Source organism: Pelodiscus sinensis, chromosome 16 (genome assembly GCF_049634645.1).
Source record: "Pelodiscus sinensis isolate JC-2024 chromosome 16, ASM4963464v1, whole genome shotgun sequence".
NCBI lineage: Eukaryota > Metazoa > Chordata > Testudines > Trionychidae > Pelodiscus > Pelodiscus sinensis.
The window spans coordinates 30,862,641-30,890,091 of record NC_134726.1 but is presented as its reverse complement, the minus strand read 5'-3'; the positions used below and the strand labels follow the sequence as shown (position 1 = coordinate 30,890,091).

Here is a 27,451-nt window from a genome sequence, read left to right as displayed (position 1 = left end):
CCAGCCTTCAGTGCTAGAAGTTCTTTGCTGCTGTATGTCAGCACTGCATCCAGGGGAGTCAGCTAGGATCTGGGGGCATGATGCTGTCCTAGCAGGATATGAGGAACTTCAATAGGGCTTACTCTTAGAGTCCTGCGTGAATACTAAATATGTATCCACATCTGCATCTGCAAAAACGAACTGCAGATATCCACATCCACATCCACATCCACGTCTCTGGATGCAGATACCCATAGATATAAAGCAGATATCTGCACATTTGCAGGATTCCTAATACAAAATTTGTATCTGCATCTGTAGCCGCAAATATGAGCTGCGGATTTCTGCATCCACTTCTGTGGTTGCAGATACCCTCAGATATAAAGGGGATATCTGAGGATTTGCTGGCCTCTACTTACTCATACGTAGCCAGGGAAGAGCAAGCACCTTGGATGTTGTGCGTTAGGTCTCTGTGTGCCGACCTGTAATATACCAGAAATGATAGTCATGTCTCTCTGCTGGAGATTTCCGGATAACAGTGATCTAATATTGTAGAGATCACACAATTGTGTCTCAATAGCCAATAAGTAATTGCTGCAAAGAATGAGCAGCTCTTTCTTCCTCAGAAAGCTCTTAAAACTGTGCTCCTTGGAGTGCTGTCAGGCTTAACAGCCCCATGGTTATTAAGTGCTTCAGATCATTGGATGGAAGATGCTCCAGATGAGAAAAGGATTGTTATTGCCCCTCCCCACAAGTTTCCCTCTCACTATGTCTGTGTCCGTCCCTAGCCTCCTCTGAAAGTGCTGGGCAAAGCCGTGGTTTTGAGAAGTGGATCTATACCTGTCCTTGCAGTTAGGACCCTGTTACCCTGTGATTTGTGCCTGCCTGAGAGCCCACCGTTCCTGCAGCAGAAAGCTGTGCAGTTCTATGACTGGCCTGTGGAAGGAGCTAGAACTCAGGCCCAGGCCAAGTGGGGCCCAGAGACCAGGGCACTGGCTGTTTTATGTGTGCCATCAGTTTTCTCTCTCTCTCTTTCCCTGACTGCCTCCTTCTACTCCTGAGCTCAGACAGTGGGCAGCATTGCCCACATGGTCCCACGGTGTCACACGAGGCCTCTTTATTTTAGCCTCTCAGCCCTAGACTCCTTCCTGACAGAGCTAAGTGATGGTTCATACAATAACAAGTGCATCTTTTCAGGGATTTGGGTGTGATTATTTGAGCTGTGGTCAGTTTCTCTAGGTGGCCAGATATCACTAGGGTAGAGGAAAGGCAGCCGCTGTCCACAGAGTCAGAGAATTGGTAGGCGACACTGTTTCTGATCTTCCCTCTTTAGGAGCATTAGCACATGTCATGTTTCCGCATCCAGTGTCAGCATGCTCTAGAGAGTTTGAGTCTTACATAGCAGCTGCCCTTTTGGCCCAGTATCCTCCCGGACATGGCATCTCATGGGGACATGGAGCTGTGGGAAGGGTGCGCACCTCAGACGTGGTCATCCAGCATAGGGAAAGTGTCCACCTAGAAAACTGCTTCCCTGACACACTGAAGGGTTCTAAGCCAGCCATGGGGGAGCGTGCACTGTGTCAGAGACTGAAGCTTGGGGGGTGATCTTGCAACTCCTGCTTCTCCAGCCAGTGCGGGCTGGTGCAAAGTGACTGCACAGGGTGAACGGTGCAGGATGAATAGAAAGGTGAGTGAAGCAGAGTGTGAGCAGAAAGGGAGCTGTCATCAGCCCCGTCGGATACTGCTGGGACCAGACCAGGACTTAGGGCAACGATAGGCAACACTGAGGCTAGTTAGCCTGCCAGATATACTTAGGAGCCATGGTGGGGTCAGAGGGTGCAGAAACACACACACCAGCAGCTCCTAGTGAGCTCCAGAGCTGCACATGAAAGCCGCCCTGCAGAAGCCATCACAGACAATAGGCGGAGCAGCCTCTCTCTTGGGTTCGTGTGGCGCTGGAATTGGAGCACCGGCATTTTCACCCTGTGCTCCCAGGTCCGGGATTGGGTTACTTGGAGGGAACCAGTGCGCAACGCCCATCAGAACACAAACCCAAATGTCAGAGAGTCGACATTATCCATAAATGCTTGTGAACCTGTCCCAGGACTCCGCCCTCTGACTAGGGATGTAAAATCCTGTTTAATTGGCTAACTGGTTAAACATGTTGTTTACCTGGTTAACTGATTAAGGAGGAGTGAGTGGGGGGGGCCGCTCCAGGCCGGCTGGACTGATTAAAAGGGGGGCACCTGGGCCCACCCTGGCCAAAGGCTGCTCCAGACTGGCTGGAGCATCCCTGTCAGTGTCGAGACACACAAGGGGCTGGAGCAGCCCCCTGCCCACGGCAGGTGGGGAGCTACTCCAGTCCCCACCAGTTAATTGGTTAATCCTTTACTTCTCTACCTCTGACCCTGCTTTTCTCCCTGTTTCTCGTTCCAGGTTTATGAATCACAGAGTCCCATCCAACCGGAGATACCAGCCAACAGAGTATGAGCATGCAGCTAACTGTGCCACACATGCCGTGAGTCACCGTCACATTGTCTTGGGGACCAGGGGGAGGGGCATGTCTGGTGGGAAGTGAGAGGGGTATGGGTCTCTGCTCCCATAGTATTCCCAGAAAGGAAGGCAAAGCTGGGGTGTGCTCTGCTCCTGGTTCCCTTACAAGTGAAGTGAGGAGCCATCTCAGGTTGAATGTAAAATATTAGGGTTGCACCTTCCTAAGCGGAGCTCAAGGCCTAGAGTGTGTCCCCACTGACACCTGGTGTCTGTCCATCTAGGCACTGCACATACACATGGCCAGGATGGAGCGTGTGTGCAAGAGCTCGCTATGTCACCTTAGGTCTCTGGTGACTTTAAGGAACAGTCAAGGCTTGTTGTGAGAGGCTCTTACCTGACATAGACACGCTTGAGCAGCAGTTTGGGTAAAAGTGATCATGAAAGGATCGATTTTCTGATTCGAAGGAAAGGAAGGATAGCAGCAGAATAAAGAGAGCAGACTTCAAAACCGCAGACTTTAAGGCGGAGGTGTTTACTTTACTTTACTTCAGCTGTCACTTAATAGGTTAATGGTGACCAACTAATCAATAGCTTCAGAGGGGTAACCGAGTTAGTCTGTAACAGGGAAAACTTGAAAAACAACAAATAGTGTGGTAGCACTTTAAAGAGTAAAAAAATATGTAAATTGTATCATGAGCTTTTGTGGACACAAACCTACTTCTTCAGATGACCGGAGTGTTGGATGTCCAGAACCAAAATAAATGAGGCAAGAAAGAAGACGGTGTGGGAGAAGGAAAAATGGGAAGGGGGGAAAGACAGAAAGAGGCAGAGGGTGCCCATGAAAGCTTGTTTATTAACAAAGGAGAAGAAACTGAAGCCAACATAGGGAATGAACAGGTAAAAGAATATTTAAATAAGTTAGAAGTATTCAAGTCAGCAGGGCCTAATTAAATCCATCCTAGGAACTAATGAACTAGTGGATGCAATCTTGGAATTAGCTTCATGAACTCATGGAAGAGGATTGAGCTCCTGGAGAACTGGGGAATGGCAAACATAAGCATTTATATGGAAAAAGGGGAACAAAAAGGAACCTGGAAATTGCAGAGCTGTGAGGCTAAATTATTAAACAATCAATCTGTAAGCACCTAGAGAATTCTAGGATTAGAAGGAATCGCTGTCATGAGTTTGTCAAGGATAAATCATGCCAAACCAACCTAATTTTCTTCTTTGACAGGGTTACTGGGTTAGTGATGGTGGGAAGCATTAGACAGGATACATCTTGATTTTGGTGAGGTTTTGACACGTGACTATCTCATAAGCAAAAGCAAACTAGGGAAATGTGGTCTTCTAGATGAATGTATTATAAGATGTGACCAAAACTGGTTGAATGACCATTCTCAAAAACAGTTATTGTTTGCTGTCAAACTGGAAGAGCATATCTGACAGGGCCCTCAGGGATCACTACAGGACTGGCACTCTTCAATATTTTCATTAATGACTTGGAAAAATAGAGCAGAGAGTACGCTTATAAAAGTTGCAGATGACATGAAGCTGGGAGGAATAGCAAGCATGTTGGAAGACAAGATTAGAATTAAAAGGACTTTGACAAATTGGAAAATTGGTCTGAGTTCTACAAGATGAAATTCAATTAAGACTAGTGCAAAGTACTTCACTTAGGAAGAAAAATTCTAATGCACGACCACAAAATGGGCAATAACAGGTGGCCAGGTGATAGATGGCATTATGCTGAGGGGTTAAAGTGGGTCACAAATTGAATATGAGTCAACATGCTGACGCAGTTGCAAAAAGGGCTAATGGTCTGAGGTGTATGAACAACAGCTTTGTATGTAAGATGCAGGAGGTGACTGTCCTACTCTATTTGGCCTTGGTGAGGACCCAACCAGAGAACTGTGATCAATGTGACTTTAGGAAAGATGTGGACACACTGGAGAGAATCAAAAGGAGAGCAACAATAATGATAAAAGGTTTTAAACCCTGAGCAATTAGGAAAAGTTTTAAAAACTGTAAAGGAAAAAAAAGGTTTAAAACATGTTTAGTCTGGAGAAAAGAAGGCTGAGGAGGGAGCTGATAAGTCCCTAAATATGTTACAGGCTGTTAGAGGAAGGACTGTGATTGATTGTTCTCCATGCCCACTGATGAAGTAATGAGCTTAATCTGCAGCAAAGGAGATTTACGTTAGATATTAGGAAAAAATTTCTAATCCTAAGGGTAGTTAAGGTCTGGAAATGGCTTCCAGGAGAGGTTGTGGAATGGCAGTTACTGGAGGTTTTTAAGAAAAGGTTGAACAAACGCCCATTAAGGATGGGCCAGATGCACTTGGCTCTGGCTCAGCTCAGGGATCTGGACTTGATGACTTCTGGAGGTCCCTTCCAGTCCTATGCTTCTAGGATTCTAAGCTCTTGAAAGAGGTTTGAATGAGGAGGCGGCAAACCGGAGCTGTGGCTCCGATGTTGACACAACGGGGGATCTGAGGAACTTGCATAACTGAGCTTTATACATCCAATGATCAAAGTAGATTGGAACAGGATGAGGGAGCTCTCATCCCACCAGCCAAGGAGGAGGGGAAGCTGTGTGGCAAACCCACTCCCCTAACCACTCCCTTTCTCTGATGCCTACCTGAATCAACGTTGTTTTTTCTCCTCCCCTGCCCATTTTGTTCCATGGGGTGAAGTTGTTTGCTTAGAAAATCGAAGTGTTTTGCTAAGAATTGCTCATGCTGGACACCCCTATGGTCTCCGTGAAAATGGAACATTCCTTTTTCACAGCAGGAGATGGCTGTTGTGGCAAGATAAGAGGGCCTGGCATTGTTGGGGAATGGAAGGATCTGATTGGCTGAGAGTGAGGTAAGTAAGGCAATCAGGGCATGGCATCTACTGTGAGGCTTCTCTCACCTCGGGTGCATGGGGAGGCATGAGGCCCTGCATCCCCAGCACCGGAGGGATGGGCTGTGACCTTATCACTCACAGCCAGGAGACTGAGTGTCTCCATTTTTCTAAGCCTAGAAGTATATTTTTCAAGCCACGCCCACTTTATGGGCCTGATCCCACAGCCCTGAGTCAAGAAACTCTCCCACTGGCTGCAGGAGAATAGAATCAGGCAGAGCTGGGCTTAGCTGCAGCATCGGATATTAGGAAGGTGTTGAGAGCAAATTTCCTCGTGAAGATGCCCTTGCCTTTGGGGAATGCTTCCCCATGACTTTGAAAAGCCATTGCATTTAGGAGAATGGTGCCTAATCCCAAAGTCGGTTGAAGCCAATGGAAAGACTCCCATTGGTTTAAAGGGCCATTGGACCAGGGCCTTAAATAAAGTGTAGAAAAGGGTGTACAGATAACAGGGGACCCCAGAATAAAGAAACCTAAAGACACCTGTTCCAGGCACCTTCCCCCACAAATGAATACTCTGGGGCTCTCTCAGGAGTTAAATGAAGGAGACAGATCCTTTCCCTGGGGCTTCCCTGGAATGGCTTGCTATGTGTTGTGTCTTACAGACGGTGCATTCAATAGCAATGATCAGATGCTAAATGTCGGGAAGAACTCCTTGAGAGTCATCTCTCCAGGAAAAGTGGTGGGAGCTGCATTGCATGGGATTTTTAAAACTATACTGGGCCCAGTGCCAGGGAATGGGGCTGCTAGGAAATGTGGGGTGATAGGGTGGGTGACCTGAGAAGCTTTTGTAACCTACACACCTAGGCTGTGTCTACATTGGCCCCTATTCCGTAATAGGGATGCAAATGTAGCACTTTGGAATAGGCAAATCCGCGGGGGATTTAAATATCCCCCCGCGGCATTTGCATTTTCATGGCTGCTGCTTTTTTCTGGCTTGTAGATAAGCTGGAGAAAAGCGCCAGTCAAGTAGGAATAAGAGATCCTCCGGAAAAGAGCTTATTTTCCGGAGGATCGCGTCCAGACTGGCGCTTTTCTCCGGCTTATCTACAAGCCGGAAAAAAGCGGCAGCCATGAAAATGCAAATGCCGCGGGGGGATATTTAAATCCCCCGCGGATTTGCCTATTCCAAAGTGCTACATTTGCATCCCTATTACGGAATAGGGGCCAATGTAGACACAGCCCTAGTGTGGTTACTGAGCAATGCAAGTGGTACCTAGACCACAGCAACAGTTAAGATCAAGAGACCTATACAGCATGGGCTGGGAGCCAGCTGGCTTTTAGCTCAGAGGGTAGAGGCTCCTCTACTCAGCTCCAGAAGTCCGAGATTCAAATCTACTTGGTGGTGGTTACACTTTCTCAGAATTTGAGTTTTGTGATTGAGTAGCAGAGCCAGGAGCTAAATCCACCTCTGCAACTTCTGGGCTTTAGCCATTAGGCCATGCATTGTCCCCTGGAAGCAGTATGTGAACAGCTAAGGCAGGGCTGGGCAAGATGCGGCCTGGGGGCCGGATCTGGCCCACCTAACACTTAGATCCAGCCCACAGACTGCATCTGGCTGCTTTCTATTTATATCCTGCTGCCCATGCCACCAAATTTCCAAGTGGTGGCTCAGGCAACTGGATCCTATTTAAATGGCTCTTGGTTGCGGTGCTACGCTGGCAGGGGCCTGAACCACGAGCCTTTTAAATAGCGGCAGCAATCCCAGGTTGCTGTCAGCAATATGGTGATGGTAGAGCCGTGAGCTGTGAGTCCTTTACTATATTTTTAATTCAAAATCTCTAGTCCACGCAACTCTGGGGGAGACTAGTCTCCAGCCCCGCCCCTTCTACTCCAAGCCCCTCTGGGGTTGGAGCTGGCTCGTGACCACATACCAAAATTCATTAAGTGGCCCCCGTGTGAAAATTACTGCCCACCCGTGAGCTAGACCCATGGCTACCAGCCAAGAGACTAGGCCATGGAGGACCAAATGGTGGGGTTAGAATGTGATAATGCAATAGCAAGGAGCCAATCAGATTGCTTCATTTTTCCAACACCCCCTTTGAAAGCCCTAGCTGGCATCTTACAAGCTCATGTCTTCTGTATGACTGAGGGTGACCTGCTGTGCTGTTCCCCACAGGGGCACTCGCTAAGGTGTAGACTGTTCAGCAGTTTTGACTAAGCAAATTCTGTTATTTATTCCCCTTCCCAGACCCTGGGGTAAATCGGGTAGGAAGCCTCTTTTCTGCGGTTTACAACAGGATCCTCTGCTTCCTGTTTGGTGGGAATGAGACACATGAAAAATAAAAGGAGTGAAGAGAAATCACATGTAATGCCCAGAGCCCATCTGCCCTCCTCCCCTCCCCCGCTGGGAGGGGCTGTCTCTGATCTCTGCCCCTTGGGAAGGGGACCTACAGCGCCACTCTATACTCGAAAGCTTCCTGTGCCCCACCTTTAGAGGGGGCTCTGCTTGCAGTCTTCTCTAGAGGTGGTGCTGGTGTCTGGTGTACCTGTCGTGCTAAGCGGGGCCTGAAATCATCTGGATAATATAACGCTGTGTCTGTCCCAGCCTCTGCCCCTCAGCTGGACTATTTAGCCATAAATGAGGAACTATCTGACAGGAAATCAGGGGTAACAGTCATTCCCTAGAAGAATGATTCTATAAAGGCCTTTTCTAAATGAATGAGCCAGAGGTGGCCAATGGAGTTCTTCTGCCTTCCAGTTCTGGATCATCCCCAGCATTCTTGGCAGCTCCATCCTCTGCGTCCTCTCAGATGACCAGTGGGAGACCATCTCAGCTTGGATCTATGGGTGTGGCTTGTCTGGCCTCTTCACTGTCTCCACCATCTTTCACACCATCTCCTGGAAGAAGAGACACCTCAGGTAGTGCTGCCATTTGTCACTAGGGCTGTGGAGGCACAGCCAGGTGACCGGGACCTCCAAGGGAAGGACAAAGATCTAAAATTCTGATCTCTTTATGAGGGCTTCTACCTCCCCATTAATCATGCCAGTACTGTGCACCCTTTCCTTCCTACACTCGCTCACTGATCACAGAGTCATTAGGCCTGGTTGAAAATGATGCCACCAAACTTTTTATTAGTTCTGCTGACTGCTAGCTAATGTAGGTGCAAGCCACTGCCCTCAGCTGGACAAGCGGGACATTGAGTTTCCAACAAAATTAAATATTTCACAAAAAATGACTTTTTCTCCTGAGGAAATTTTTTTCCCATTGAAAAGTCTATGGCCGAAAAACGAATATTTTGTAAAAACCCAAAATATTTGAATTCAGAAATGCTGCTATGGTGCCATCTGGAAGTTGTAGTTCATTTACCTGATGTCCCCTTGATGCACTGGGGCGAGCAATTCCCATGATGTATTGTCTCTCCTCTCTGAGAGGAGGTGCCATGGTGCATCATGGGAGATGTAGTCTGACTAGGGAGCCTGATCCATAGGGAAGGATGGGAGCATGAAGCATTCAAACTACAACCCCTATGTTGTACCTCAGCAGAATTTCTACATCAAAGTATTTTGATATTTGGACAAAGTATTTCTGTATTTGCATTTTTACTGAAAAATCACAATTCTTTATTTATAAAGTCTACAAATTCTAATATTCATTGTGAGGGGAAGGGGTTAGAGACAGATGGTGCTTGAAGCTCTGGAAATCTAAGTTCTAGCCCAGTTTAAGACATCAGTTACAATAAATCCTTAGCTATTGAGAGTTCCAATTGCTACTGTTCTGCTCTGTGTGGCTTCTCAGAGACGGCCCAATATCAAACCCTCATCTTCCCCAGGTCCCTGCTTCTCAGGAGCTATTAGTGGTTAGCCACCTGGGCCTCTGACACACAGCTGAGCAGTTCTGATTCTTTCCAGTAGCAGGCAGTGGCTCACACACAGTAGCTACTTGATAGAAGAGTCAATTCAACCTGTTCCCTATGACCACTGAATCTCTGGTGCAGGAAACACTTGCTAGAAGCTGAACAGAGATACTGTAGATCAGCATCAAAGTGCATTAGTGCAGAAGGGCAGAAGCCGCTTTGCACGGCGCCATAGCTAGTGTTTGTCAATGCTAACAAGTCTTTAAGCATCATTACGTCCATCTCATTGATCAGTACATTGCATCTTAGCATTGATATAGTTTCTGAAGTAAATCCGCTTGTAAATCCATTTGCTCCCCGCTGCCTGGCTCAGCACGCTGTAACTCCCGGCATGTGTTTGTCCCCTCTCTAGAACGGTGGAGCACTGCCTGCACATGTTTGATAGGATGGTGATCTACTTCTTCATAGCAGCATCTTATGCCCCCTGGTGAGTTCACTGTGTAACAGCAAGCCGATCTCTCTTCGGAGAGAGGAGAAGGAATCCAGGAAATAGTCTCACACTTTACATCCAGATTACAAGTTTTGCAAAAAAATTAAAACTCCATCTGGAAACAAAAGTCACACGTCCCACTCCTGCATTTTAGCCCTGGCTCAATGCTGTGTCCATGGCTGTGCATATTCTTTGCCTCTAAAAACCAGGCCATTGATTTTGGTGCCCAGGTTTGGTTTGAGAGAGCTAAATGGACACCTGGATTTAAAAATTTCAGCCCTTTTGCCTGGCCCTAGGCTGGACAACAAGCAGTTGGCTCAGAACTCAGGAATTCCTGGTGTATCGGCGTTGCCAAGCCAAAACGCATGACTCGGGACGTGAAGAATCCTGAGATTGTTTTAAAAAGTGAGATCTTTTTAATTGGCCTTTAGGTTTCCTGGTTTTCAAGCTTCCTCCGCCACCACAGGGCCAGAAACTCACTTATTTTTTACGTGAAAGCTGAGATTCTCACCTCGTCACATGGCCCTAGGAGCTGGGGCCTCGTGAAGAACATTAAATCATATAAATTGAGGAATAAAACCACGAGAGCTGGCAACAGTGGTCCGCGCTCGGTCCATTATATCACGCTTTGCTAGGCCACAGCATTCTCCACCCTCTGCTCACACAGTACTCCAGAATGGGTCATTAGCACTAGAATGCTTCAGAACTCTGCTGTGCAAAGCCGGGATCCATTTGCTTCACACACTCATCTCCAGCACAAACAGCGCAAAGCAGGCAGGCCATTGCCGACTGATCTTGCCCAGAATAAGGTGAGGAAAGCTGTTCCTTCAGCCGCGCTAGTGATTATTCCAAAACACGGCATCATAGTCATCCCTGAATAGTCTTTATGTGTAAGACCGGCTCTGCTGGGTCTCAGAATTTTAGCAATAGAAGGCTGAGAGAGCTTCGCCGGGGTGCCAGCTATGGGAGCTTCCTGTATGTTTCCTTTTTGTAGGCTTTTGCTCCTCCTGGCACTCCAGCATCTATCAGTGACTACCACTCCGCATGGATTTCAAACCTGCTGCCTCCCCTTCCCCTTGTGGCTCTGGGATGGTTTCTCATGGCCAGCTACGGTTCTTCTCTGCTTCATGATGCCTCTTTCACCTTTTGGTCTCTGTGGGATTTTTTTCAGGCTGAACCTACGGGAGTTGGGTCCTTGGGCCTCCCACATGCGCTGGATCATCTGGATCATGGCCTCTATCGGAACCATCTATGTCTTCTTCTTCCATGAGCGGTGAGTTTGTCTAACTGCTGCCAGTCTGTTTGTTATTCGAGGGGACTGCATGGCCTCCCCTTCCTTCCTTCTCCCCCCCCCCCGCCCTGTTTTTAATGTGAATGGGCAGCAAGGAAGGGGCAAGGGAGCCCTAAAGCAGTCCCCAGTGCATTTCCTGCACCACGGCCCCTCCCTACATTCTCCCTAGGAGGGAGGCGTGAGTGTCTGGACCACCAGGTTCAGGAGCGTACTGGCAATCAAAATAGGCCCAGGAAATGGGTTGAGAACGGCCCTCCCCATGACGTCACCCCTGCGTGTCCCTCAAGCCCTGCCCCCTGCATCATGTCCAGCACACGGCGCAGGTGGCGGGTCGGGCTCTGCATGCAGCATACAGCGCAGAGGCGGAGCCACTCAGAGTGAGGGGCAACGGCGTGTGGACACAACGGCCCATCGGACGACGGCCCACCGGGAAATTCCTGGTATCCTGCCGGGCTAGCCCGCCCCCAACCAGGTGCTTAGGTCCGTCATCAAGGATATGTCTAGACTACATCCCTCAGTCGCCAGAGGGATGTAAATCAGACATACCGAAATTGCTAATGAAGCGGGGATTTAAGCATCCTGAGTTTCATTAGAATAAAAATGGTCGCCGCTTTTTGCTGCCATGGCACTTTGCTGGCAAAAAGCGGCAGTCTAGACAGGGATCGGTCAACAAGGAAAGCCTTTTCCGACCCATCCTGTAAATCTTGTTGCACGAGACATAAGGGATCGGTCGGAAAAGGCTTTCCTTGTCAACCGATCCCCGTCTAGACTGCTGCTTTTTACCGGCAAAGTGCCGTGGGAGCAAAAAGCGGTGGCCATTTTTATTCTAATAAAGCGCGGGATATTTAAATCCCCACTTCATTAGCAATTTTGGTATGTTTAATTTACATCCCTCTGGGGACAGAGGGATGTAGTCTAGACATACCCCAAGTGTGGCTTAAGTTTGGCTTTTAATCAGCCATGGAACTTGAACAAGCTGTGTGCTGCAATTACACGCAACTTCCAGTTGGTGGCAGCAGACAGCAAAAAGTGGCCTAGGCCTTTCCATCCAGGGCTATTTTCTGACCAGGCAGAGCTCCCCTTGCAAACCACCACAGAGCCTCAGAGCCCTGGCAGGGCCCCCCAATGCTCCACGTGCCAAACACAGAACAGTTCTGACACTTTGCACTGCTGCTGGGCCTCCATCCACTACACCAAGGGTATGTCTACACTAGAAAGTTAATTCGAACTAACGGACGTTAGTTCGAATTAACTTTGATAGGCGCTACACTAGCGCTCCGCTAGTTCAAACTTAATTCGAACTAGCGGAGCACTTAGTTCGAACTAGGTAAACCTCATTGTATGAGGACTAAGCCTAGTTCGAACTTACTAGTTCGAATTAAGGGGTGTGTAGCCCCTTAATTCGAACTAGTGGGAGGCTAACCCTCCCCAGCTTTCCCTGGTGCCCACTCTGGGCACCACCAGGGAAACTCTATTGTCCCCCTCCCGGCCCCGGACCCCTTAAAGGGGCACGGGCTGGCTACGGTGCCCGTGCCAGGTGCAAGCCTGCCAGCACCCAGCTAGCAGACCCTGCACCTGGCACGGCTCGAGCCAGCCACCCGATGCCCCCCAGCCCTCCCCCTCTTCCCGGGACCAGGCTGGCAGCTCCCGGGAGCTTGCCCTGGACCGCAAGAGGCGGGCACCCGCCTGGTCTAGTGCGGACATCGTGGACCTTGTCCACGACCTCCGCACTAGGCACAGGAAAGTGGCCATCTAGGGCAGGAGAACTGCCAGCCTGGCCACCCAGGAGCAGGTGTGCAAGAGAATCAAGGGGGTCCACTGAGACCCCCGACCCTGAGCCCTGAGCTTAGAATGGCCGTCCTGGGTCAGACCAAAGGTCCATCTAGCCCAGTAGCCTGTCTGCCGACAGCGGCCAACCCTAGGGACCCTGGAGGGGATGGACCGACGACAGTGACCAATCCATTTGTCTCGTGCCATCCCTCTCCAGCCTTCCACAAACTTTGGGCAGGGACACCACTCCAACCCCCTGGCTAATAGCACTCCATGGACCCAACCTCCATGACTTGATCTCACTTCTCTTTAAACTCTGTTCTAGTTCTAGCCTTCACAGCCTTCTGCAGCAAGGAGTTCCACAGGTTGACTCTTTGCTTTGTGAAGAAGAATTTTCTGTTACTAGTTTGAAGCCTGCTGCCCATTCCTTTCCTTTGGTGTCCTCTAGTCCTTCTATTATGGGAACTAATGAAGAACTTTTCTTGATGCACCCTCTCCACCCCACTCATGCTTTTATAGACCTCTATCATATCCCCCCTCCATCTCCTCTTTTCTAAGCTGAAAAGTCCCAGTCTCTTTAGCCTCTCTTCATATGGGACCTGTTCCAAACCGCTCATCATTGTAGTTGCCCTCCCCTCTCCCACCCTCTCTCTTCCCCTCTCCCACCTCCTTTTCCCAGTCTCCCCCAGTTTTGTTCAATAAAGAGAGATTCTATTTTTGAACACAATTGTCCTTTATTTTGTACATCAGGAAGGGGGGCTAGGGAGGGGTAAGTGGAAGGAGGTGAGGGAGGAATGGGGTACGAGCCCCCGATGGGAGGACTGAGCTGGCTCTGCGGGCTTCTGGGGGTGGAAGCTCTCCTGCAGCCCCCCAATTGCCCCCTCTCCCCACATGGCAGCCTGCGGCAAGTGCAGCCGGGCTGATGGCTGAGTGCTGTGATGTGCCCAGTGTGGGCACTCAGGGCACTCCAAGCCAGGACTGCTTTGCAAGCGGGGCATCCCTGAAAACTGTCTGTCCGGGGTGGGGGTCGGGTCCCTTTAAGCACAGCCCTCGGCTAGCCTGAGGCAGCAGCTCCACGCTCTAAGTCCTCATCTGATGCCCTGCCGGCACTGCTTCCGGCCATCCTAAACCCCGGTTCAGGGTCCACTTAATGTGGACATGCTAGTTCGAATTAGCAAAACGCTAATTTGAACTAGTTTTTAGGTCTAGATGCACTAGTTCGAATTAGCTTAGTTCGAATTAGCGCTGTAGTGTAGACATACCCCGTGTGGCTTTCAAATGTATTTGATCAGCCCCCCCTTCTTTGTGTGTAGTCATTTACACCCTCCCCCCCAGTACATAGACTGCCACCAGGGCTACTCCGAGGGGGAACCTCCCCCCAGTGTCCCAGGTGCAGGGCCCAGGGCAACCCCCCTGCTGCAGGCCCCGCCCTGCCTCTGCACCATCCCATCCTGCCCCACTCCCACTCCACCCTTCCCCAAGCCCGAACCCTGCTCCGCTCCCTGACCCCCTCTCCCAAGCAATGCACGCTGAGGGTTTATGGGGGCCTGGTGCAGGGTAGCAGCAGGGGTCACCCTCTCCCCATCCCCCTGCATTTACCGAGGCCGTGGGAAGCGAAGTGTTGTAGGTCTGGGGCAGTCTGCTTCCCGCTGTTGCAGTGATGCTGAGCACAGCCAGCCAGGAGAAGGCAGCAGGTGGGGCAGAGCAGGCTGCTGGGCTGCACCGCCTTGGTGAATGGGGGGGGGGGGGAGAGGGGCGACCCCTACTGCTGCCCTGTAATCCCGTGTCCCTCCCATCCATCAGATGGTTGAGATGGTCATTGCAGGACCCCTTAAAGCGCAGGACCTATGGCTCTGACTGTGACCGAGCTCTGATGGTAGAATGGGGAGCAGCAGCTGCTGGCCCAGGTGCCCAGCTCTGAAGGCAGCACCCTACCAGCTGTGCAGAAACAAGGGAGACAATGTGAAATGTGATATTTAGTACCCCGGGGCCTCCCTTACTTCTGCACTGCTGCTGCTGACAGTGCCCTGGGACTGTCAGCGAGAGCCCTACCACCTCCAGGTGAGGGATTGGGGAGAGGGGGAGAAGGAGATCCTGAGCCCAGGCTACCTCCCTTGGAGGGATTAGTGCAGGGAGGGGAGGAGAGCCTGGGTGGGCCCTTCTGTACAAGCTTCAGCCCCCCCAGGACTGACACACACATTGACTCATTCCTGTGCCTCTGCAAACCATTGCTATAAACACATGTGATCATAGCCCCCCAACCCCTATGTGCGCTAGAACTTCAGCACTCTGGTGCTGGAGGCTATGGAATATCCGAAACCAGCTACATCTGTATGTTGCATGGGGGTTTGGCAGAAAAGGGGACTGTGGCCCAGAAGAGTAAAGTGCCCTGGTTAAGGTCCAGCAAGGGGAGGGGAAGGAAAGACTCAGATGAGTGCGGAAAGGGAATACGGGACTGAGGGGAAAAGATGACACAGAAAAGTGTTAGTTCACTCTGGCTGGAATGCTTATGGGGAGGCCTGCACGGGGCCCGGGTTTGTGAGCACGTCCCTTAGGGGTTTCCTTTCCAGAGCCCTCTTCAAAACACAGCTCCAAGCATTCCCTCACCTTGCCTTTGCTGAGCTACTGCCCTGCCTCTTCCATGTCTATGTGGATGTGCAGCATGGTGGGGCAGGGTCTGTAAAATGCAGCGAATGTGTGGAGCGATAGAAATGGTTTGTGGTACTAATAACGGAGCCTTCTCCCCAGAGCAGGTTTTCAAGCATTAGGTTAAGCCATTCCCTCAGTGCCTTGCCTCCACTGAGCCTGTCATCCTCCCTCACAGGTACAAGCTGGTGGAGCTGGCATGTTACGTTATCATGGGCGTCTTCCCTGCTCTGGTGATCCTTTCAATGGTAAGTAATTCTGCCCAAGACTCAATGAGCTAGTCTCTGTCCTCCACAGAGCAAATCATGCCTGGACCACATCTGGAAAGATTAAAGGCAGGTCTACACTAAAGGGGAATGTCGAATTAAGATATGCAATTCCAGCTATATTAATTGCGTAGCTGGAATCAACGTACCATAATCTGAGTTTCCCTGCCATCTTCACAGTGGGAGGCCAATAGGAGTAAACACTCCTGTTGGCTTCCCTTACTCCTAGCAGGAGCAGGAGGACCAGCTGCCAACAGGGCACCCTCTGAGTTTGATTTAGTGGGTCTTTACTAGACTCGTTAAATCAAATTCTGGAAGATCGATCATGGCAGCATCTATCTTCCCCGGAAAGAAAACACGGCCTTAGCTATTGTGGCTCCTTGCTATTCAGTGGCTGCCATGTACTGTACATGGCGACACTTCTCAAACTTGGCTGGCTCCATTGAGGCATTTGGACTCAATGGTCCCTGGCCATCCCCACATACCTTCTGAGTGGCCAGTCATGGAGCTAGGCTCCCTGCTATGGGCTCAGAGTGGAGGCTTCTTTGGGCGGAGCAGTTCCATAAAAAGGTGAAATTCTGGCCCGAATCCCTGCTGGCTGATGTGGGCACGACACCCCGGACACCAGCGGGGCTGTTTGCCCTCTCGCTCCAGCCATTGCTGCTGCTGTTCGATCTCTGCTGGGCTCTGAGGAGGAGACCTGTGATTGGGTCAGTGCAGTATCCCCACCGCTGACTCTTCTCTCTCCTCATGCTTGCAAACAGCCGAACCGAGATGGCCTCATGGAGCTGATGGCTGGCGGACTATTTTACTGCCTGGGCACCGTCTTCTTCAAGAGCGACGGGCGCATCCCCTTTGCCCATGCCATTTGGCACCTCTTCGTGGCAACTGGAGCAGGCATCCACTACTATGCCATTTGGCGGTACCTCTACCGGCCGGACGCGCTGCAGGCCAAGATGTCCAGATAGGCATCCGACAGACACGGAGCACGCCATTTGGTGCTTGGGGGGAGATTTTCCAAGGAGCTTGGCCGGAAAGCCATTCCCAAGGCCCGCTCCCCTGATGGGAGGGAGCCTCTAATGTTCCTCTCCATCTAGTCTCGTGCAGACGGAAGAGCCTGAAAGGTTTATTTTAAACTGATTTTAACCTTGTATAGTGTTTGGTTGCTAGGCAAAGGTTACCTAACAAAACGAACAATTCATGGGGTTGTTGGGAGAGCAGACCAACCCAAACAGGGCATTGGGGAGCTTTGTGCTAAGGCTTTGTTTACGCGGTCCTGAGCAACCTCGAAACCTGCAAACCCCTCATCCAAATGGGGGTCCTGAGCCCACAGGAGCCTGGCCTGGTCCCTGGCAGCTCTCAAGGAGAGAGGCTGCCCTTAGAGAGCAGCACTTAGCTCCAGGAGGGACTTTGAAGGCGGCTGATGCATGAAGGTGGCTAGGAAAAATGGACATTTAACACTAGCACCGGGATCAGAGCAATAACGCACCAGGTTTGTTTCCCATCCTAACGAGACTCCATTAGTGGATAGTTAAGTGGACAACTTCTTAAGCAAGTCTTGATTCTGCCTAGAAAGGAGAGCAGTCAGTCAGACCTCATAAGAATCAATCATGTCTGTCATCGAATGGGGCTTTTTATAGGGCAGATTCTTTAAAGGGCTACCTCCCTACCCCTCTTGCTCCCGCTAGACAACTAACTTGGGGTCAAGCAGGCTCAGGTAGCCAGCCGCAGATGAGCAAGGTGAACCTGAGCGTGGTTTAACCAGGGATAGTTAAGATCACACTTCCCCGACCCACAGAGTTCTGGAGGCAGAGAGAAGGGCTGGGAAAGAAGTTTGGGGTTTGGCCAGTCTCCAGCTGCAGCATAAAATCTTAGGTCAGGGCCTGACTGAGATCCCAGGGGTGGGGCTGGGATGCGAAGGGAGCTGCTTCCTAGAATGAGTTACCACTTGTGGACCACGTTGAGCTCTGGATGGGGAGTTACAGGCACTGGGGTGTATTCCCTTTTGTAATACCGCTGCTAGCATAGGCAACTTGTGGTAGCTCTCTGCACCCCTCCCCCCCATCCTGTGCTCTCACCAAAAAGTTAATTGCGAAATGGGGTGTCTCCTCAGGCCCCCTCTCTGTTCTTATGGGTGGCCCTTCCTGCACCCCCATCCCGCACAAGCACCAGTTGCATATGGCTGCCAGTGTCTCAGTCAGCCAAAAAATGAACAGCACTGGGCATCCCTAGGTGTCTATAGAGATCCTTATTTCCATGTATGGTGAGCTGGGAGGTTTCACACGTGTTTTCCCTGACTATCCCTGTGCCCAGCTCATTACTGTATCCAGAGGAAACTGCTCCCATTTGGGGCTTTCCTCACTCTTGTTCCCAGGCAGAGATTTCTGGGTGTACGTCTGGGCAGTGCAAAGAGGCCCATGCCAGCAAGCCTCAGACTCTGGGATGACTGACTTGGAGTTGTGCTGCGGGGTTAGTTTTTAAAGTGCTGCATAGTCCTGTCTTTTGTTTCAGCAAGATCAGACGAACACGGCTACATCTCTATTACTACCTAGCAGTGTAGAGGGTCAGGTGTGGGGTGGAGTCTGGCTCGGGGGCGGGGAGGTCTCAGAGCCCAGGCTCCGGACCCAGCTCAGATGTCTACACTGCTATTCTTAGCCCAGTCTCTCCAGCCCTGTCAGTGGAATCTGGCTGTGAGACTTGCTTCAGGGGTACCCTGAATGATTCCCACAGGACCCCCTACGTCCTCAATAGCCCAAAGAAAGGCTATGTGTATGCAAAGGTGTCTGCACTTCTCTTCTCTCCCTCTGCTGCTGGGCGAGGATCCCTTGTATCACCACAGAATCTCTGGCTGATAAGAAGGTGTCCAAATGCACATGGTCAGCATGTGAGAATAGTGAGCTAAGCACCAGCAGTGTCCAGTGGCTTCTACTGGTTGCCAGGCACTTAGCATGTTGGAAAATCTGTGTTGTTTAAAGCTTCAGTCTGCAACAAACAGGGTGGGGAGAAGGGGTAACTTGGGTACAAGGGCCTTGAGAAATCCGTTCAGTGGTGACCCCAAATTCCAGGGGTGTCTCCTGGCTGGGGTAAGTCTTTGACATCCAGGCTCTGGGATTTTGTTTTTGCCCTGACTCCCAGGCCTGAGTTACAGCAGGGAGATAAGAGAAAGCAGCAGTGAAAATAACTTAGAATTTCTTACAGGCGGGGTACATCTACACAGCAGCCTTATTTCAGAATAACGGATGTTATTCTGAAATAACAAGGTGTGTGTCTACACACAAGCAATTATTTTGACATAATGTCGAAATAATGTCTCGCCGGAGGACTTCTTAGTCCGACTCCTGTAACTCTCATTTTACGAGGATTAAGGGAAGTCAGAGGCAGAGTGCTCTATTCCGAAATAAGTGCTGTGTAGACGTGCCCAAATTCGAAACACGCTATTTCCACGTAAGCTACACAATTAGCGTAGCTCAGGTTGCATTGCTTATTTCAAGCTTAGCCCTGCTGTGTAGATGTACCCGTACTGTCCTATTATAGCCCGGGTCCCTGTCAGCTCTTTAAATAGCTCCCTGCTGGCTTTGCCGCAGCTCAGCGGGTTCTTACTGGACCTGCTCACTAGGGTGCACCTGCCTACTTTTACCTCTGGGGGAGACTTTCACTAACAGAACCAGGGCAGGCCTGAAAGCCTTCTGTTTCTCCCCAGGTTTTCGGGTTTGTTTTAAGTGTTTAATCAGATCATAGACAATTCCTGAAATCCCCTGTCTCTAAATGCTGGCGAATGTTAACGCTTCAGACAGTATATGTAACAAAAGACACAAGCCTCAGAGCGATGTCCCAGGCCCTGGAATGGAGATGGCTATTCCAGAAGCTCATCTGCCCTCCCCAGAACTCTGCAATCCAAAGACCAGCTGAACGGATAAGCTCCTAGCTGGAGTGGTCTCTTTTCTGCTGGGCTCTCTGCAGTTGCAATACCTCAACTGGCCACATGTGGTGGAGGCAGCAGCATTGAGTTGGGACCCCCAAGCTCCAGACTGACACAGCTTGAACGATATGATATATAAAAGCACTTTGTGACTGGAGGGACCAGAGTCAACAAAGCCTTACAGGTGACTGAAACTTGAATCTAGTCCAGGACTCCCTAGAGTCCCTGAGCACTGGAAAACCTTGTGAACAAGCCAGTATTAAGCATACAGCTCTATACATTCCTTATAGATGAGTGTTCAGACATTTCGTACATGATGCACTTTGATTTCCTTTCCATCTTCATTCCCAGCTGTGGTTCAAAAGCAAGATCCCCATTCATGGTGTTTACCGCTGGTGTGCCTTTGCCTAGCAGAGGGAAGAAAATGACTCTGGTTCCATCTCTCCAGCTAGCAGGATTCCGATTCACTCTATATCCATTTTTTTTCAAACGAGGAGAGTAAACCTGCTAGAATAATCTTGAAAATGTGGATTAGAATTCAGGGGGCTTTGTGTCTCTTCTGTGTGCTGCACGCACTCAGTAGACTCCAGGCTGCACTGGGCTTAGCAACGCTCTTGATGGTTGTCAACAGCCTAGATTTGGAACGATTTTTAGGAGAGTATTTACCACTCCAAACCCCATGTGTGAGGCAGTCTTCCATTTAGCATGCTGGGAGTGTGATGAGAGGAGAGCTGGGTCATAATGATGCTATAATTGTGGACAGCTAATTGAACAGGAAAGTCCTAAAGAAGTTGCCAGTGTGGGAAACTACTGTATGGCTGGAGCTCCACTTAACACAATGCATGGTGCTGATCCCTTATAAAGCATACGTCTGGGAGTAGGAATGGAGGTGGGAGAGGGGCAGTCAGGAGGAGCTGTCTGCCTGTTGAGGCTAAGGATTTCACTTAGCGTGAGTGTTGATATTCTGCCAATGATTGGATGTGGCCTTGTATCTGTGGTGGGTTCAGATCAGCTTGCAAGATTCTTTATCCAGTTCTTTGGGCCACCGTAAGCACATAGAATATACATTCCATTTCCCACCTCTCTGATCAGTGTCTGCATGTTGCTGCTATTTGTTCAGTCTCCCACCAGAACTTCAACTCCCAAGCCATTAACCTGACTCCCAGCAGATACGAAATATATATATATAAAATCAGTGAGAGCTAGTGCAAGGCCAGGTCTACACTTGCCCAGAGAGCAATTCTCTGGAGATTGATCTCCCAGGGTTTGATTTAGTGGATCTAGTAAGGACCTGCTAAATCAACTGCTGATGGTGCCCCCATCGACCCCAGTACTCCACGGTGTTGCGAAAAGTAAGGGAAGTTGACAGGAGAGTTTCTCCCATCAACCTTCTGCAGTGGGGACGCCACAGAAATTTGACTTAAGGTACATCGAATCCAGCTAGCTATTCTCATAGCTGGAGTTGTGTATCTTAGTTCGACTTTCTTGCATCGTGTAGACTCGGTCTGAGTCTGTTTACCTCACTCCTAGCTGCTGTGTAGACATCTCCTCTCTTAGCTCACTTGTTCTGCCAGCAGGGCAGAGTCCAAACCAGATCCCCATGAGTAGTCTCTGTCAGGCCGTTGCTGGAGACAGGCCTCCAATCAGGTCTCCTGCTTTGTCTGACCCAAGTATCTCTGCATCCAAGCTGATCCTACAGCCAGTGCCAGGGGTTTTATCTCCATTGGAGAGACATGTAATATACTCAAAACAAAGGCACTGTGGTCTTGTGGTTACCAAAGAGACTGGGAGTCAGGATTCCTGGGTCCAACACACATCTCTGTCACTAACCTTGGGCAAGTCACTTAATCTCTTTGTACCTCAGTTTGTCCATCTGTAAAATCAGGATGCTATTTACCTGCCATGCAGGATTGTCAGAAAGTAATTGAGAGCCTTGGATGCAAGTATTATAGACGCGCGCAGTATCAGTGTTACCACAGAAGCATTGCAACTCAGCCCCCTCTTCCAAAGGACAAAACTATTTATTGTCACTGTTGACCAAATTGTCATGGGGAATTTGTATGCCAAGCAGTAGAGGTTGAAAAACTGTCCTAAGTGTACAATCTACTTGTCTGCAGATGCCAGTTTGCATGTACACAAGAAGGCTATGTCTACACTACAGAGGTTTTTTTTGGAAAAAGGGCTGTTTTTCCAAAATAACTTGTGGAGCATCCACACCTCAAGCACGTTTTTGTGCAAAAAAATTAAAAGAAAGAGGGGGTTTTCCGGGGTAGGTATTCCTCATTCTATAAGGAAGAATGCCTTTTATCGAAAGAGCTTTTTCGCAAAACGGTGTGTGCGAATGGGGAAGAGGGTTTTTTTGAGCAAAAAGAGGAAAGAGGAAAAAACACAAGTGCCCTGGTGGCCATTCTGTGCATAGCATCAGAGCTTACTTTCGAGAGAGCATCCATGCAAGTCTGGACGCATGCGCTTTTGCAGTGTGGACGTGCTCTTGCGCAAGAAGTTTTTGCGGAAGATCTCTTCCAATAAAAGCTTCTTGCGCAAGAAGCTTGCAGTCTAGATATAGCTGAAGAGGACCAGCTGTGACCCTGTGTATGACATATCATTCCTTTCTCATAAAAGGGGTATTGCCTGAACACATTCCTCCCTTTTTAACCCTACCCTCAAATTCATAGGCAGACCTGGAACTCCTCTGAACTAAGAATGCATCTACACAGCACAGTTATTTTAAAATAACTGACATTATTTAGAAATAACAGTGCAAGTGTCTACACAGCAATTCTGTTATTTCAACATAATTTTGAAATTACAGATGGCTTATTTCAAAATCTGTAAATCTCATTCCATGAGGAATAACGCTTATTCTGAAATAGCTGTTTCGGAATAGCAGTAGTGTGCACGCCCCGCTGCTATTTCGAAATAGCTCCTCCCCAGGGCAGTCAGAGTAATTACTCCCCTGTGCATCCTGTGGCTCTAAATTGAGGTAGCACGTCTACATTAGGGAAGCCACCCTCGGAGTCATTTGAGGCTTCTTTGTAGTGTAGACGTGCTATTTCGAAATAAGCTATTTGGAAAAAAAAATCCAACATAGCTTATTTCGAAATAAGTGTGCTGTGTAGACGTACCTTGACTGATTTCCCTGCTAATTCCTCATGTGTAATCATAATGGCCACATCAAGGAGGGGGACGTTTTGTAGGAGTGCAGCCACTGTTCCCCTTTTCCCTGTTGCTGCAGGTACTGAGTGTCCTTGTCATGGTTCCTTCCCCACTCTGGCATGATAAATGCAGAAGTGGGGGCCAGCAAGTGTACCCCATGGCTCCTTCCCCACTCTGGCATGATAAATGCAGAAGTGGGGGCCAGCAAGTGTACCCCAAAGCCTTATCTACCAGGCTTTGGTATAAAACTTCCCCCAAAATCTTAAAAACCTAGATCTTGGGAATAAAACTTCCGCTGCCACCACCCAAATGTTGATATGAAATCAGGGAAGAGATCATTTGGGAGATCTCACCCCTAAAATAAAAATCAGGGCACACAATTAACCACTGCCAGGTTAATAAAAAAGAAAAGAAAGAACTTTTATTATTACAACAATATTCCGGTTGCAAGCATAATGACTAGATAGGAAGGTAACAAAATATACTCATGGAGAAACTCCATGGGCCTAGAGCTTAGTTACAAAGAAAAGCCAAAACATCTTTTAACCAATGCCAGATCTCAGATCCCATATCCAACCTTTAAAACAATAAAGCCTAACAAAACTACCTAAACTGTACCCTACTTACAGAAAATGAAGAATGGTGTCTTGGAGAGAGAGAGAGACATGCTTGTCCCTCTCTGTAGCTTCAGAGAACTCACCCAGACAGAGAAAAGGGAGAAAGGAAAAAAAACCAAATTCCTTTGTCCCAGTTTGAAAGTCCCACCTACGTTCTTATTGGTCACTCCACCTGGCTAGGAGGAGTTTACCCCTTAATCCCCAAGCTGCTGGCTAACCCTCATAATCATGACAGTCCTCCACACTCATTGATCTGAATGGGAGCTGTGGACATTTGCAAGATTGGGCGCTAATGGACAGTGTATTGTATTGTCATTCCCCAAAGAGAGATTTAGAAAGTGCCTGGTTAAACTTGTCCCTCTTGAAATGTTGGCTGGAGTCTCACTTGTAAATTTCTGGTCCAAGAGGTTTAAGCTTTGATAAAGCAAATGGTATTGCTGGATAAACTTGTCCCATCCAGGAGCTACCCTGCCTGTGTTCACACATCCATTGGTTAGGGCACTAGCACCCTCTTTCCCATGGTGCTTGTGTATGTGCATAAATATCTGTGCATGCGGCTTTCCTCTGCCATTTGTACAGCCTCTTCACTCTCATGAGCTGCCTGGACACTGCAGGTCCAGAAGCTCTATCCTGTTGCATGACCAAAGGGGGAAAGCCCTGTGTTTCTTGATGTCCATGTGGGGCCTACATGTCTGCTCATGTTCTTCTCCTCTTCTGGGTAGGGAAGTCACGGGCTGGGTAGAATTGGAGTTGGGCAGATGCAGGGCAAGCAGTGAGCATGTGACCCTCCGATGCAGAGGTGGGACCCGCAGGAGACGGCTGAAGAAGCCATGTGCACAACAGCTGGAGCTGAGGTTCTCCCCCCTGCAAATGCAGAGGGCAAAGGATGGTATTAGGGAAGGGAACTGGGTCACATGTACAGTATCTTAATAGCCACAGATTTCAATAACCCAAGAGACCTGGGAGAATCCAAGTGCCTTATCCAGTGGGGGAGAGAAATCGCTCCAAGAAAACAAAGAGCCAAAGCTGGCTCCCAGTAGCGCTGTTGTAATTCCATTGAAATCAGCAGGGCTCCACTGGGGTAAAGAGAGTGGAATTGGCCCCTTACCGCCAAACAGCTTTTCTACTGCCAAACTCCCAAGGAAAGGAAACCTCAGCAAGGCTGGTTCCCTGTGCATCACCCCGAGGGAGCTACGGGGAGCTACAGAGGGCTTGGTAGCTGTGAGACCATCTCACTGAAGAGAGGAGTTGTTGCCTGTCATGAAGAGGTGGAAGGTGTAGCTCCAGTTGTACCCCCTCTATCTGCCTGACCTCTCATTGGTGGCTCTCTCTTGCAATGCTCCATGGATAGTGAGATCCCCCCACCCCTCCTTTTTCCAAAATATCTAACGGTCAAATAGCCTCACTGGAAAAGAGGGGCCCAGTCCAGGGTCTCAGACCCAAACTTTGGAGTGGGTAGATGAAATACTCTGGGTTTGAGAAAGGTGTTTGAAATAGGAATCCGTATGGCTGTTTCTTCCCTGTTCATTTCTATGCCCCTTCCCCTGCTTCTGTGGTTCTTACCCTGTGGCTGCTTACCAGCTGGTAAAGAAAATAAACCCCTGTGATGTGAACAGATGGCTGTTTGGGACCATTTCCTTGTAATGATAGAAGGAGGTTTGGTCTGAACACAGAATGGGAAGGCTGGATCTCCTGGGTTCTATGCCCACCTCTGCCACTGACTTGCTATGTGACCTTGGGCAATTCACTTAAGTGTTCTGTGCCTCAATTTCCCCATTTATAAAATGGAGATAATGATACTGACCTACCTCACATGGGGCAGAGGTGAGGATGAGCTGATATTTGTAAAGCGCTTTGAAGTTGTCCAGTGCTTTATAAATGTTAAGTTCTTGATTCTGAGGAAGACCTACTTCACCTTAAACAGATGGCAGCTTAACAGATCGCGATCCGAGTCTCAGAATCACATTGGAGTGAGGTTTGTATTACAGCTCCAACCTACAGCTACTTTCCTCCTCCTCTTTCATTAATTCAGTGTCACAGGGAAAGAGTTCCACTGGACAGATGTGTTCCCCAAGCCTGATTTCCTCTGCTGGGCAAGTATCCCATAGTGAAAAAGGCCACAAAGGGTATGTCTGCACTGCAGGGCTTAACTCAAAATAAGCTACACAAATTGAGCCACGTCAATTGCGAATCTTATTTCGAAATCGGGAGCGTTCACACAGCACTTATTTCGAAATAGAGCACTCTGCCTCCGACTTTCCTTCTTTCTCATACAATGAGGGAGTCGGAATAAGAAGTCCTCCAGCTTGATAGTATTTTGGCACTATTTTGAAATAGCTGCCTGCTGTGTAGATGCGGACTGAGTTCTTTTGGAATAGCGCTAGTTATTTCGAAATAGGGTTGCAGTGTAGACATACCCAAAGTGACCAGCGAGATGCCAACATTTGCAGCTGCCCTAGAAGAGGCAGTAAATAAACAAAGGAAAAGATTATCACAGCTGGGAGAAGCAACTGAGAAATGGTTCTGCTCCTTTAATATCTGCTGTCTTTATTTTGCACTTTTGGTCTTAACCAGCGCACTGCCATGGCGCTCAGAAATCCAAGGTCCAAACAGAGGGGAAAGCACTTCTTCCTGCCTTATCCCATCTCCCTATGCAAAATACTCTGCTTTATCGCTTCGTCCTGGCGGGGATTCACCCCCAAAGGAGGTGGGTGGATGGAGAGATCCACCCACCTGGCTTCACTTTCTTTTCACAGCTGTCTTGCAGGCACACGTCATTTCCAGGACCATGGGTCTGGTCTTCTCACGCTTTGGTTAGGTTAATGACACTAGGAATGCTGAATCATGGGACTGAAGGTGCAGAAAATTGGAAACTAATCTCATGCTGGTGACAGCTTCCCACATGATCATATTTCATTTGTCTCGATTTCAAAGCCAAATCAAAGGGGAAATTTTTAAAGGCAGAAATGAGTTATTTGCCCTGTTGCCTGTCAATGGGAGATGGAAGTCTAACAATACCTGCCCCCGCTTCAGATCTCATTCACACAGCCCCAGATTTGCTGAGCCAGAGGCACTATTACTGTCAAGTTCCAGATCTTCTTGTGCTTTATAAGTCCTTTCTATAGTATAACCAGGGATGATCTGATTGTTATAACCTTTGATACTAACTTTCAATGACTTGTAACATTTACGATGTCTGTGAATGAGATTTGCTGAGTGATTTTTTTGTATTTAGTGTCTTTTATTTTATGCCATCCACTCTTGTGACTCAGTATTTTATATTTAACACAGTATTTAATTTTAAAAAAGTAGTGATAATGCTAGAGAATATCATTTCTTGTGGGGTAGGATTTAAATAAAGACTCAAGATACCTCACCGGTGCTTGCTTTTTCTCCAATGTGTTTGTTATGTCAAAGTGAGGATTTTTTGGAGGATCTTAAACAAAATAACACCCAAGAACCAAACCACACACATCAATTTGGTCTCCAATTCTCCCAAAATTGGGATCAGAGGGAAATGAAGAGAGAAGAATTGACCAGCCAAGATGTAATATAGGCAGGCCAATGCACCATTGTTACTGGGCTATCGTGAAATCATATTACATCCATTGCATAGTAATCACCAACCCAATGCTATGTTGTTGTTTGGCTGGCATTGAATTGTGGGTTCTTTTCTTGTGCACAACTCATTATAGAATGTAGTCCAAAGCAAATAAGGACTAGCCCGAGTGATGGGCAATGGAAGATATTTAAGAGTTGATCCTGCAGTGAGCTGCAAATGGGGAACTCAGTTACGGTGAAGCTGCATTTTCTGTGAATGGAACAAGAACACCAAGTAATCTCAGTGCATATGTGGCCTTTCCATTTAGAGTAAATTATGGCTCGGAGCAAAGCAGGTCAATGGTAGTGGGGTGGGAAAGGGCTTCACTAGACAAGAGTCTGATGGGAGCAGAGATACGATCAGGTCTCTGGGAAACAAGGGGCTAATTTAATATCAGCTTCTCCTGCGAGAACAGGACTATACATTGAGGGGGGTGGGGAAGGAACTCTGGTGAGAGGAAGAATGCTACTTAGAGCTTGGGCTCTGCACCAAGGTTATGAGCCTGGATTGATCTCCAAGATGG

General features: G+C 48.8%; 1 protein-coding gene across 2 annotated transcripts in view; it reads left to right on the top strand.

Moving 5' to 3' along the window:
• Positions 1 to 26,703, top strand: part of MMD2 (monocyte to macrophage differentiation associated 2) — a 64,238-nt gene extending 37,535 nt beyond the window's left edge. Inside the window, exons 2-7 of one of the 2 annotated variants that reach the window (XM_006112908.4) lie at positions 2,416 to 2,497; positions 8,077 to 8,237; positions 9,585 to 9,659; positions 10,834 to 10,935; positions 15,548 to 15,617; positions 16,400 to 26,703. In XM_006112908.4, the coding sequence (XP_006112970.2) occupies positions 2,416 to 2,497; positions 8,077 to 8,237; positions 9,585 to 9,659; positions 10,834 to 10,935; positions 15,548 to 15,617; positions 16,400 to 16,603 (694 nt within the window). In that variant the 3' untranslated portion in view covers positions 16,604 to 26,703. Of the gene's footprint in view, positions 1 to 2,415; positions 2,498 to 5,984; positions 6,058 to 8,076; positions 8,238 to 9,584; positions 9,660 to 10,833; positions 10,936 to 15,547; positions 15,618 to 16,399 lie in introns of those variants that run through there. The other variant, XM_025179037.2, reaches the window with a different exon arrangement.
• The last annotated feature ends 748 nt before the right edge of the window (positions 26,704 to 27,451 follow it).